The sequence below is a fragment of the Lotus japonicus genome, chromosome 1 (assembly GCF_012489685.1).
Source record: "Lotus japonicus ecotype B-129 chromosome 1, LjGifu_v1.2".
Taxonomy (NCBI): domain Eukaryota; kingdom Viridiplantae; phylum Streptophyta; class Magnoliopsida; order Fabales; family Fabaceae; genus Lotus; species Lotus japonicus.
The window spans coordinates 107,546,066-107,559,687 of record NC_080041.1 but is presented as its reverse complement, the minus strand read 5'-3'; the positions used below and the strand labels follow the sequence as shown (position 1 = coordinate 107,559,687).

General features: G+C 34.9%; 1 protein-coding gene across 1 annotated transcript; it reads right to left on the bottom strand.

Moving 5' to 3' along the window:
• Positions 1-4,080: 4,080 nt before the first annotated feature.
• LOC130732394 (uncharacterized) lies at positions 4,081-4,710 on the bottom strand. The gene has a single exon (XM_057584450.1). It carries the CDS (start codon positions 4,614-4,616, stop codon positions 4,206-4,208), a length of 411 nt encoding a protein of 136 aa, XP_057440433.1. The 5' UTR covers positions 4,617-4,710; the 3' UTR covers positions 4,081-4,205.
• Between the last annotated feature and the right edge of the window lie 8,912 nt (positions 4,711-13,622).

Below are 13,622 nucleotides of genomic sequence, written 5' to 3'. Positions count from 1 at the left end.
TGTTGGATTACTAGTTTAGGTTTTTTTTTATTTACTTAATTTATTATGTTTTCTAATAATTTAATGAAAATGAAGAAAAACAAATTCCACGTCAGCTCATTAAACTGACGTGGCTATGCCACATGGGCCACCGGAGCTCTGGCGTTGACCCAGATCTCCGAAGGGACTAAAACCAAACTTTTTGACAAAGGTTAGGGACTAAAGCCCATATTTACTCCGGTGAGGGACCAATGCCAAACATATGGTAAAGGTTAGGGACCAAAAACTTATTTAAGCCTAAATTAAAGGTTAAATGATTCAAAGCTTTGATTAAAAATTTAACATTATTGCAGTAGTAGATGCATGATGGCACCTAAAACTATCCCAAGATATGCTCCACCATCGCTCAAATTCCTCCCTATCCTTTGATGTGGAGATAGGGATGGAAGTAGGGCAGACTGTCGACAGAGGCCTATGGCCTAGCCTACGTCAGGCTCAGGCCATGTCAATCCGGCCAAGTTACTAAATAGATAAGGTCAAAGCTTTTTTAAAAGCCTATTTAGTTGAAAAGGTCAGGTTTAGGTCACACAAAAAGCCTTACAAATCTAACAGGCCGACCTATTTAAATAAATATATATATTTATTTTATTATTTTTATTATAATATCTTAAAATTATATACTTGTTGAACTATTTATATGTTTGAATATGTGAGACTATAAAGTATAAACCTTTTTATAAAATGACTACTGACTTGGACCATATAATCATATTATTGTATTTTAACTCATTAGTTTATAAGTTTGTTGACATGCTTACAAGTAAAATTTTCGGTCTACTTGAGTGTATTACAATGAAACGAGCTTTTAAATAGACTACCAGGCCAAACCAGACTTCCAAATAGATCAGACTCAAGCCTAAAAAAAGCCTTTGACAGGCTACTTGCCTTGAATATTTTAAGCAGATTAGGCCTATTTAAATAAAGTCTTGTGAAGCACAGCCTACTTCCACCCCTATGTGAAGGGTAGTGGACATCGAGATGTGTTGGAGAGTGTTAGGTGACTTTATATAAGATTGTGCGGAGTGATGAACAACAACAATGATGGAGGGTCACATAATGGAGGGTATTGAGTGCACTACAAGAAAATTGTTAAGACGTTGATAAGGGAATAAAACCATCAGTAACTGAATGTTTTTTACGGTCTATGCGGATCCTTTAATTTTCGGTAAGTAATAAGCATAGAGCTAGTCGACAATTTTTTTCCGATGGTTTTTCAAAAAGTTCTCATCAACTACTCGCGGTTTAAGTTGTCAGAAAGCTACTGACGGTTGTGGTGGTCAATACATTGCCTACTACCACAACTGTTGATAACTTTATGACAGTTTTCACTACCATAATACTGGCGACTTAGACTGTCAGTAGAGTTTTTTTGGACTAATGATTGCATACTCATCTGACTCATGTGACTCCTCCCCCTCTTCGTAAGTAGGAAAAGGAGGAGCAACAATGGGATCAGTAGCAACAACATGAACATCACCATTTCGTTGAGCTCTCAACTGCAGCTAAGGATGCATACTGTGTAGTCATCTTTTCCTAATTTGGGTCTCTTGCTGCTCCAGCTTCCTTCGGAGCACAAATTCTCCTCTAGCATCGTCGGTATTCAATGCATCATCTCCTACAACTTAATCTATGAATCCTAGGACCCCATATGAGTAGGTCATGATGGCTCCTGTGTCAAGGAGTGATGTCAGGTACTGTAACTTGCAAACATTTCACCTACGCCATATGTGTTCCCGTTGCGCTTTCCACCGTCTCAAACCATAATTTCATAGCAATGGAGGACTCAACCTCTGTTGATGCCCCGCTATGGGAAACCAATGAGGATTGAGTCATTTGCTCCTTAAACTTAGCCGGAACAAATAAAACTTAATGTTAGAATTATTTGTAACATATTAAATACTCAATGAATGCTTAAATATATTTATCCAAGTATTCTCAGACCTCTTGTCGATGCAAGTTTGAGGTGCTTGTTGTTGTACCTTAACTTAAATGAGGGTACGGTACCTTAAATGATGTAAAATCTCTTTATCTCCAATTTTGTTAACTTCTAAAAGCCTCTAGCACCATCATTCATGAGCATTTTAGTAGATTATCTCATTATCTTGTCGTTCGCCAGACACTAATTTCCATATCTCACCCTTATTGAGTTATTGTGGTCAATAACTCTCTTATTCTTACATCGCATACATTTCCACTTCCACCACTAGATTCTGACGTAGAAAGAGCTGCAACAACCGGCATGGCGTCTAAGATTCCAACAAAAGTTGAAAGGTCTAATCTTCTCTCTTTCTCTGCCCTTCAATTTCACAATTTCATCTAATCGGGGTACCTTACCCAAAAGAATTTCAGGGTACTACAGAGTTTGCCCAAGTTTGAACCTTCTATTTCATGTGAGTATGCTTGAGAACTTCATTGGTTGCACATCTCTAAATATATAGAGCATAATTATTAAACGTACATTTATTACAAAAGTAGAGTGTGAATTTATTTACTATAGTGGGATAACTTAATTACTATTTTTCATCGTGCCCAATTGTTGAATATAGTCACATGTGTGCAATGACCTCCCTTTCTTTGAGAGTCAATTTTTCTTGACTTTTGATGACATCTTTAAAAAATCTTTGAAATCCAATACGATTGAGGGGTGGACAAAGCTTTGTCGTTAATATAATAAGGTCTTCGATTCCAAGAGTGTGCTCTGTAATGCATGTCGGGTAATCTTTATGAGCACAAGTGATCAAATTCCTCTTCATCGGCCGATCATGCTCAGCGGCCCATTCTACTTTTTCTTGCATGTGATTGGATAATATATTATGCAAAAGTAACATGTTATGACTTATTTCTTCCATTAATGAGAGTTAATACATAATAACAACCAACACAGATTGAAAGTATTAATCCAATCCTAATGATCTTGCTTCTTGACAACACTATAAGAAATTATCCCATCTTGATATTTGTCTATGACACAATAATTGTAATGGCCCTTGATGTCTCTAGATTAGGATGGAAACTACAACCATAGTTATAAGTTAATTAAAGTCACTATCACTTAATTAATTAATATATAAGTGAGTACAATAAATATCTTACTCGTTTCCCACTAGGCAAATCATTAGTTTTCCCTGGTGATCGAGTTTAACATTAGGGCCATGTAGATGAGAAGAAGATCCATCTCCATGATGTCGAATGTATTGATACTCAGAACAGTACTATATATCATGATTAAAATCATCATCGATGTGAGGTGGTAATGATGCTCGTGGTGTTTCATCAATAAAAACACCGGTATTGTGGTTCTTACTGCGATTCTTCTTCCTCGTGAAGTAGAAGACACATGTACATAACCCGACCCACAAGTACTCATATTCCAAGGCCAATAACTTCTGCACCAAACAAAAGCCTATTCCTGCACCTCATTCCAGCATCGAAGCCAGGACAAGATGCCGAGGTTTGAGGTTTCTGAGGTTTGTCTCCGAGAAACTTGGTTATTGAGAACAATTGTTTAATGTTGGTGCTGTTGGTTCCATTTCCAAGTCTAGAAGACATGTATGCTTTGGTGTCCATTGCGTTTTTTTTTATAAGACAAATAATTGTATTTAAAAATTGCTCAAGGGGTGCTCAGCCTAAATACAAAGAGAGGAAAAGAAAAACAATCGTGGTTAATTATGATATAGACAAACTTGCTATGTTTGGGGATTCTTGAATTCAAACCCAAACTATGAAATTAATAAATCTTTTTTTTCCTTTTTTTTTCCAGCAAAAGTGAAATTATAACACATGGGGAGGAGTACTAGTGTACTACAACAGACCAAACATGAAAACAAACCTGTACAAAGACTATCTCCAAACTTAAAACAGAGCAACACAGAGTCAAGAACAAAACTAGCAGCTGTGGCAACAAAAATCTTTTTTTCCTGACCAACATATCTCTACATCTCGTACTAAAACTGTGTAAGAATTAAAAGTGTGACAAAGTCATTTTTCTAAAAATTATATAGCAAGATTTTTTTATATCTGATCACAAGAGTGCTCAACAAATAAAGAATATTTTTCGAGTTGCTTGAGGGAATAATGATGAAAACTTCTTACAAAATTTAATTAAGCAAAAAACAATGACAAAGAAGAAGAAGAAAGAAAAACACATCATTACAAATTTACAATGACTACATGGCATATAGTTCATTAGACGCAACCAAGGCCTTGGAAATCTCAAATATGAGTCTGGCCTCAAATGCATCCCTAGAATAAACCTTAGACCCTTGACGAGCTTTTGGAATCCGTTTCACACTCAACATGCTATCAGTTTTCAAGGCACCTACTTTACCAGCCAACCTCAACATGAAGTTCATGTAACCATTCTTAACCTTTGCCATCATCTTCAATGGCAATCTCATCACCCATTTCAGCCTTGGAATTGCTCTGATCCTCCAAAACTTACGTGGGTTTCCTTTCAACCTTATGATATTCATCTTCTTCCTGCCGGTGGGTGCATCACGGTTGAGATGCTGGTAGCGCCGCCTTCTCCAGTATTTCTTCATGCCACCGTAGATTGAGTTAGGCAATCCAATTTCCATGTTATTGAATCAAATAGCTTGAATTTGGTTATGCGATGGACGTATTGAATAAAATTGTGATTAAACTATATAGGCTTAGGACATATATAAGAGAAGAGAAATGAACGTGTCCTGAAACTAGCACGTTTAATTTACACAATAATGCATATCTAAGCATAATATTATTATTATATATACTCGTTTGTTGAATTAAAGTTAAATATTACTCCCTCCGTCCCTAATTATAAGCTAACATTGAGATTTTTTTTGTGTCACTAAATATAAGCTAACCTTGCAAAAGTTAATATTTCTTTTCATATTCACCCTTGCATTTATTGGTAGTGGAGCACCACCATTAGTAGTACAATGATGAAAAAGTGTTATCATAAATAGGGGTAAACATAGAAAGTTGTACATTTTTTTTGAAAACTAATGCATCAATTAAGGCTTTCTTAATAAATGTAATTTTTACAACTTTAGCTTATAATTAGGGACGGAGGGAGTAAAATCCTAAATCATTGATAATTCTTCTAACCGTGCATGGGAATTTTTTAGAGTATATAAAAGTGGCTGCTTTTTGACCAAGAAAGTCAACAAACGACACTTTGACCCCGAGAAGGTGCGCGCGCGCGCGAGTGGACAAACGTAGCCAACATTTTTTGCTTATTGAAGAGAAAAAGCAAAAGAATTTGAATTCTCTTCTTCTAGTGTACTTAAGTTTCTGTTTTTCTATTTTTAACTATTTTTTCTATCTAGTCAGAAGGAGGGTTGGTAGGGGATTGGAGGCATGACATCGAACCCTATTTATTTCGATTGATGTTATTTTAACTGAGTTATCTATCGAGTAACTTGTTTTAATTTTTTTTTGATAATGGAGTGTAGTGTCATTTTACTAGAAGTGTGTAAATAGCTAGAAGATTAAAGTAATCAAATCATATTATAACTTTAGCAGTTTCATAAATTAGTTTTATTTTTTCTTTCTTTGAGGAATGTCACTATCCGTTCAGAAAACAGTTGTACGTTCCTTCCAACAAATGTCTTTTCTATTTCCAAACAAATGTTCATTAAGTTCTAATTTAGGGTATATAGTTCTAAAACTAAAAAAATTAATAAAACTAGCTTTCACTTTTTATAATTTCAACTTTTTATAATTTTCATATAATAGTTTTTTTTTAATTAATCTTATGAGTTCTCTTTCCTTTCCTTAAAAAAAACTTATGAGTTCATAGCATGCACTATCATTTCTGCCACACTTCTACATTGCGACCCTTTCACAATATCCTCTAACGATATGCTCTTCACACTTCATGACCGTCTTCTTCTACAATTGGCAATCTTTATTGTTGCGGTAATCGCACAACTCCGACCCAAAGTTACTGCTAGATAAGCTTCGATCCTCCACCCCTCAAATCTCACCATCATTTGTTGACGATATCGTGAAACGTTGATCATGTGTGGAGGGTGTTAAGTATGGCAATAAGGTGGTGGAGAAAGATGTACGAGTAACTAGTGCATAAGTACCTATTTTATGTTCCGGTGCTAGGTTTCGAGTGATGGCGACCTTAGGGTGACAGGCGATGGTAGGGGAGAGTGTTAGATGGCAATAGTAAGGCAGTGCTAGTGTATAATGTCAAGCAACGGTAAAAGTGAAGGGTCAGCAGGTCATCAGATTAATCAAATCTAACATACTTTTCAGTCGAGCAACTAAAGAAGGTCTCCATATGAGCTACACAAACAACAAGCAGAGGTTGAAGTTTGGGTGAAAACCGTTCCTAACTATCGTAGATGGATCACTTTTCCGGCAGTTGAAGGCACTATATGGTGGTTTGTGAGATTTTTCAACCCCGTCCATTTCCCCTTTTTATTTTTTTATTTTTTCCTTTTGCAGCAGTTTCTGTACTACCGCCAAGTTCTCCTTTTGTTATTTTACTTTTTCCTTCTGCGGCAGTTTGAACTGCCGCCGAATTTCGTTTCCAAATATCATGCTTTCAAGTGAAAATCCTTTCCTACTTTTCACTAAAAATTTCATTCCCCTTTAACCCTTCCACTCCTTACCCTCCTTTTCAATTTTTTTTTAAATTATTTCCCCTAATCACCAAAACCTTCTCGGCTCTCCCACTCCTTAAACACTTGTTTTCTCCAAACATTTTCCTTAAATTTGAGAGAAACTCTACCTCTCATCCATACCAAGATCTGATTTGGTGCCACCCTCTACATATCCTTCCCCAACAAGCCTTCTCCCTCGCTTTCCTTCTCTATCTCGCTCAGAATCTAAACTCATCGAAGTCCCTTCACCACCTATAAAAAAATGTAAGAAGATGAAGAAAATAAGATAAGAGAGGATGTGTGAGTGAAAGGGACAGGAAACACGTACATATATATACCGACGGTTTTAGCCGTTGGTAATCTCTATAAAGACTCGGTTACTGAGGACTCAAATCATCGGTAACATCCAAAAATATGGGCAGAAACATTTAATGCTTAAAATGAAAACTGCAAAATATTCGCCAAAATGAACGGTGGATTTAGTGATGGTTATGGTAATCAGAAAATCCGTCGGAACTTGTGGGCGGAATTACCGACGATCATAGCTGTCGTAAGAACCGTTGAAAACAGTTCTGCGAACGGTTTCGCGCGGAAAAACTCTTTTCACCACGCTCCCACCCAATTAAGTCGTCAGTAATTTCATATTTTATTATGCTATAATTGAAATCATAGTAATTGGTTTAGTGCGCTTAGTTTCTGGAGGATGGTGATAATTTTCTAGATCCAAGACGCATTTTGGCGGTGTGAAATCCATTTCACTTGTTGCGGCTAAAACGGCAGTTACTCCGGTAAAACCGCAGTTACTCTAGTGGTTCATATAGACTTGCAGAACATATTCCGATGGTAGTAATTGTGGCAGTTCTCAAACCGCAGCGAAAAGAACATGAAGATCCAAAATTCTGTGTCCGCTAATCATTTCATTTATTATTTATTATAGAACACCAAAAGAGAAACATGAGGATCCAAATCCTAATTTAAAAGTCTTTAATTAATTACTAAATGTGCTTAACACTTTTTCACGTGCCCGAATATGAGGAACTGGGTCTGTTGCTAACCAACAACATCTCAAACCGGACCCGCGTTCTTAATCTTCAACTTTTAGAAAGTTTAATTGTTTTCAAATATGTTTCACTAAAGAAAAATCATCAAACGTGCTACAACTCATCACGATACACAGATGTACCCAGATAATATGACAAGTTATCTTAAAGTGTTCCCGAAGGATAGCTCAAGTGATAAGAGTTAGGGACATAAGGGTTGGGTGGAATGAAGGGTGAAGGGTCCCGGGTTCGAACCCAGAGGAGGGACTAACATTTCTAACAACTAACATTTGCCTATAAAAAAAAATTATCTTAAAGTATCTAAGAGATGAATTTTGGTTTAAGTGATTCTATTTGATTACTGATTTTGATCTGGTTCTCCCTGTCATCAATGCATAACATTAAGGATGGACCAAAAGCCAATGTTAATCATGTTTGTTCCATTCAAACGTCCCACCTTCAAAGCGTTATTTACTTCTGTACTTTTCTTTCTCAAATATATATTTAATCAAAACACAAAGTATATATAGCAAGGAATGGTTTAAGTGATGTATGTTTGATTCTTTTAAGTGGTGTTCACATTCAAGTCTTGTGTATATAAAAAACATTTGTTTAGAGAGCTAGCTCTATTGAAATTTAGATGTATTCGACTCGAACATGATTGATTCCGGTGGAGAAGGATACCTGAGAGAAAAATCTGTCAAGTAAGTGTGATCGTTGGAGTCTCATATTGATTAAGAATGAGTTAGGTGAAGACTTTATAAGATATGTAAGTCGTTAAGTCAATTCCTTAGGGTTTTTGGTAAAGATGTTGTGTATGAATCTCTTAATATCTTGTTTCCTTGGTCCATGGGCTTTCCCAATCTCTCCAGCAAGTGGTATCAAAGTCGATGGTGGTGTGACAATAGTGAAGACTCTTTGAAGTCTTCCTGGCGGCGTACATCGGTGCAAGTATAAATAGCTTCCGGGGATAAGGAGCATGATAATGTGGTTGATGTCGGATATATTGTCTTGATTTCTTATTTCATAAGCTTGTGGGTTCCCCTGTCTCGCAAAAGACACACCCAAAGTATATTCTATTCAATCCATTTCCTTACATAAGGGCCTTCACCCTGTGACGCAAAATATAGAACCTTCCACCTTGTACCCAAATTGAGGTCTTGAACACATGGAAATGGAGTCACTATTGCCTAAGCCAATTACTAAAGGGGGCATAAAGGGGTACTTGAGAAGGAGACGCTACCAGCATCATCTCAATGGAGACAACACCTCGACCAGTGGAAAGAAAATGAAGATCACAAGGTTGAGAAGAAGCCCACATAAGTATTGGAGGATCAGAAGAATTCCAAGGATGGGGTGGGTGATTAGATCACCATTGAAAATGTGGACAAATCTCAAAAATGCATATATGAATTATTCTATGTTTGAGGGTTACTCTCGTGATGCATTTGATGCCAGGCTCATATATGAGATTTCCAAGACCTTGGTTGCTTCTCATGAGTTATGTCCCATGTAAATGTGGTTTTAATTTTTTATTAATATTTTTCATCTATTTTCTCTTCACCTTGTGCAATTTTCATTTTTGGGTCCTCTGTTTTTTTCATGTCTTTCAATATATAAAATTCATTTGTAACAATTTCCGTGTGATTCCACAGAAAATGTTGAGTAATCACACTTGTTGGGCTTTTCTCTGTCTTTCTCTTGTGGCATTGTATTTAATTGGAAATTATGTATTCATCTATTATTGTCTAATAATTTGTGACTTTCTTTAATGGAGAATATTTTACTAACACCTTTTTTTACATCTCCATTAAAAGAGAGAACAACATGAGAAATAAATGAAAAATATGAAGTTAATATGATAAAAAAGAAGAAAAAGATAGAAATAGATAATGGTAAAAGTGTAAAACCCTTCCTTAATATATATTAAGATAGGAGTATATTCTTTTTCAGCGCACCACCCAACACCACCACCACCAATAGTTCATATATAAATGGCTTCACCTCGGCAACACATAAATCTACGACATAGAGGAAGCAATCATCTTCGTCCAAACCGTCCAACAAAAGAACCCTTCAATGAAGACACGAATCAATTGTCTGGAGAGGTGGATTGAGGGAAATGGAGAGTATGAAGAGTGTTTTAGTCATTTCATTCATTCAATCTCAATCGTCTAAATATTTTAATATTATATCAATTGTGAAAATTCTATCTTGTACTCCTACACCATTTAAATGCTTATGCATTGTAGCATTTGCAAGAGATTATTATATATATACTAGTATTTGTTGGCTTGATTGTAATTACATATAACTTATTGAAGGGAATCGTTATAATTTTAACTTGATCTTCTAGTAACTGATCAATTTCAACCTCTAGTCAAGCTTTAAAGTGCACGATAGAGAGCAAGGTAGTGTAATGAATGTCTACGAGGGGAGGTACCAACAAAAGACACTCCAACACTTAGTCATCATCTCATGATCAGAGAGAATCTTAGGGTCTAGAAGAAGAATAAGAGAGCAAATGATCAACTGTGAGAGCTGTTAACAGTTTTTCAGCCTGTCATGTAGGTGGCATTGAGGCTTTAAAGCTGATTGAGTTAGCTAGCTTGGTCATAGTTCTTACAACTTATCTTTTTAATTAGCAAATTTTTTAAAATAATGGAAGTCGTGCATGCTCTAATCTTGATTGTAACTTTGTACTTAATTGTCTTGGTCGATCAACTTGATTGATTGGAGTTGGTTGCCTAAACGTATGGGTCAACAAGAATAGTAGTGAGTCATATGGTTGTTTGAGTCAACCAGGACAGGAGCCCCTAAGGGTGAAATCTAATGTTGATGAAATGTCGAAATGAATATACAATGCTAACTTAAGCAATAAATCATGCACAAATAAACAAGTAAAATGTACCCCAAATGTATAAAAATCCAATTCTAAAATCTTACTTTAGATTGAAATAAAGTAAACGACATAATTTTCCATTACTAGTCTTTTAGAAATATCGAGGAAGCACAACCTCTGATCAAGCTTGGGGATGCAAGGAGCATGGACGTGTGGTGTATATTCACGTTGGGGAAGTTACCTACAAAATGCACTATGACTCTCAAGGTAACTCAAAATCAGAAAGAATCTTAAAGTCTATAAGAGAAATAAGAGAGAAAATGAATCTTCGAAATAGTTTACAGTGCAATCTAAAACCCTAAACACAACGTGTCATCTATGTGGCTGATTAAGTTAACTTAGCCATGTCCTAACAACTTTACTTTATAATTAGTCAGTTAATTAGACGAATGAAAGTCATGCTCTGATCTTAATTACACACATATATAGTAGTCGAGATTAATTGTTTGTCAACGTGTCATCTATGTGGCTGATTAAGTTAACTAATTAGCCTTGTCGTAACAACTTTACTTTGTAATTAGTCGGTTGATTAGAAGAACGAAAGTGATGCTCTGATCTTAATTCTAACTTTGCACTTGGGCGTGATGGCTGAGCAACTTCATTGCTGTTGGTTGTCTTATCATTTGGGTTGGGTCATCTATAATGTATAGTACTAGATCGTATAGTTGTTTCGACTGACGAGAAGAAAACTAATAATTTATGTTATAATTAACTTCATATTCGCAAAGGGTTTTAATCATTAAACAATTCATTTTCTCTACTCCTCAATTCATTACCTCTCTCATTTTAAGTGCGTTAACATCACACTTTTAAGTGCGTATGAAAATGAGAGATAAAACTAGATGAGAGGATGTGAATAACAATTACTATATAAATTATACATAGGCAACACATGAAATATCTATATGATAAATATTACAAAGAAATACGTGTTAGTTTACGATAGACATCACAAGATTCATGCGATGCTTCTGATCACAGAAGTCATGTATGAAAACGAATCTCTGAAATGGTTACAGAAAGAAAGATGCCAAGCAAGTACAACCTCTCAATGAGACAGAGAGGAAATAATAAATTATAAATTATTAGTCCTAAAATCATATTTATACTCTAATTTCCCCTACGTTTTTTTGTTTATATAATTTGTCACATCCACATGCAATGAGATTTATTTATAGATCTCGTAAGCATTGGAATATTTTCATTTTTAAATACTGAAAAATTAGATGCATTGAAAGATCACGGCTTTTCTGAAGATCAACAGCAAAATATATTTTAAATAAAGAAATTGAAATAAGTATTAAGTGATCAGTAATCAAAGTACCACACACATTTGCAGTCAAAACTTCTAGATGGGTGTTGATGTTGTTGTATTTTTCCTAAAATAATATTTATATGATTTTGAAGGGTGATTGATCCAATTTCCACGTGCTTGCATTTCCCGCGACCTTGTGGTGCACGCTTAATTGTCGCACGGAACTTATTTTATTGTCATGCACACCGCCAACCGAAATTCATGTATTAGAAAAAGCCACCATTTGCTTTCATTATACTCTATCATAACTATTCGAAAATCCTTGACAAGAAAAAAAAAAACACCTATTCTAATATCAAGGCAGAGAAATCACTTGAAGTTATATTCGTAGCTGAAAAAGTTAACTATATTGATTTGTTCACGTTCGTAAAAGAAGAGGTAATAATGGGAATTAGTTTACAGTTTTAGAATAATTAGTTTGTTGATATGAATTAGAGTTTTTGTGTTAAGTGATTGAGAGTTCGATTCTTACCGCTCCTAATTTTTTTACACACTCTTGATTTGCATTATTCGGGCTTCAAACTCAAACCAGCTCTTGCGTGAAGAAACTTTTTACAAATAAAAACATAAAATCATTCATTTGGCATTTACCAAATAAATTAAGATGAGGTAATTGTTTTGAAAAAACTTAGTCACCTTTTTGTTATCAAGTGAACATATACCTAGTTACAACTTACAAATAATCTTTTCCTTTTGTAGTACGAAAGTTATAACCCTAATTGGGCATTTTAAAATGGCCTAAGAAAACATAGATCATTGCAACGTTATAAATGGCTCGCCAATAGATAGATTGTTTAGAGGGAGAGAATGCCACTAGCTGCAAGAGTGGGCTGCTCGCCGAATGAGAAAGTCATTCAATGAATTGAAGGTCGTTCAAAATCTTATTGCCTTTTAAAAAACACCTTGAAATTCACTGGTGAGTCCCTCACATGTTATGTTTTATAAAAAATTCAAAAGAAAGAACCGCTTCATGAGACAGTTCTTCCCGATCTACAAATAACTTAGATAATATTTTGATCGGTCATATATCATATTCATTATTTATTTTTATTCCTTTTTACTTTGTTTGTTTCCTTTATATTTCTTTTTGGTGTTACATAAATTATATTATATATTACTAAATTTAAATTTGATAATTGGGGGAGTAGGAATCTATGAGAAAATAAACAATAAAATATCAGAGGGAATAAAGAAAGTACAATGTCGATTATGCTGACTCACACGTTCACATCCACATAATCATATTCAATGTTACATGCATTATTACATATTTTAAAGATTTATTTTCTGAAAATAAAAGATAATAAATATAGTTGTCCATTTGTGAGAAGTAGTACTATTAGAGCACTAAAAACTAATTATAAATAGTTTGACTTTGTTTTATAGCAAATTAGTCATTAATTGTTAGTAAATTAATTACTTCGTCGGGCTTTAAACTTAATTCTTCACCGTGTAAATTTCTTCATTCTCTTAACTCATCAAGTGAGTTATCATTTCCCCTAAATAGTATGACTCCTTAAACATTTAGTTGATCAAGGACTTAAGACCTGAGTGATGTGCATAAATAATGATTTATTGAAAAAAACCAATTCAACTCATGATTTCAGAGTCTTAATTAGTAACATAACGAACGATTGACGGTAAAATATATATTGGCTGTAAAAGAAAATTTAAGATTACTAAAAATATTTCCACAACCCCCAAACACACATTGTGGTCCAATC

Bases quoted from the DNA above. Each gene is read 5' to 3' on its own strand.
- LOC130732394 (XM_057584450.1), bottom strand. From the start codon at position 4,616: ATGGAAATTGGATTGCCTAACTCAATCTACGGTGGCATGAAGAAATAC.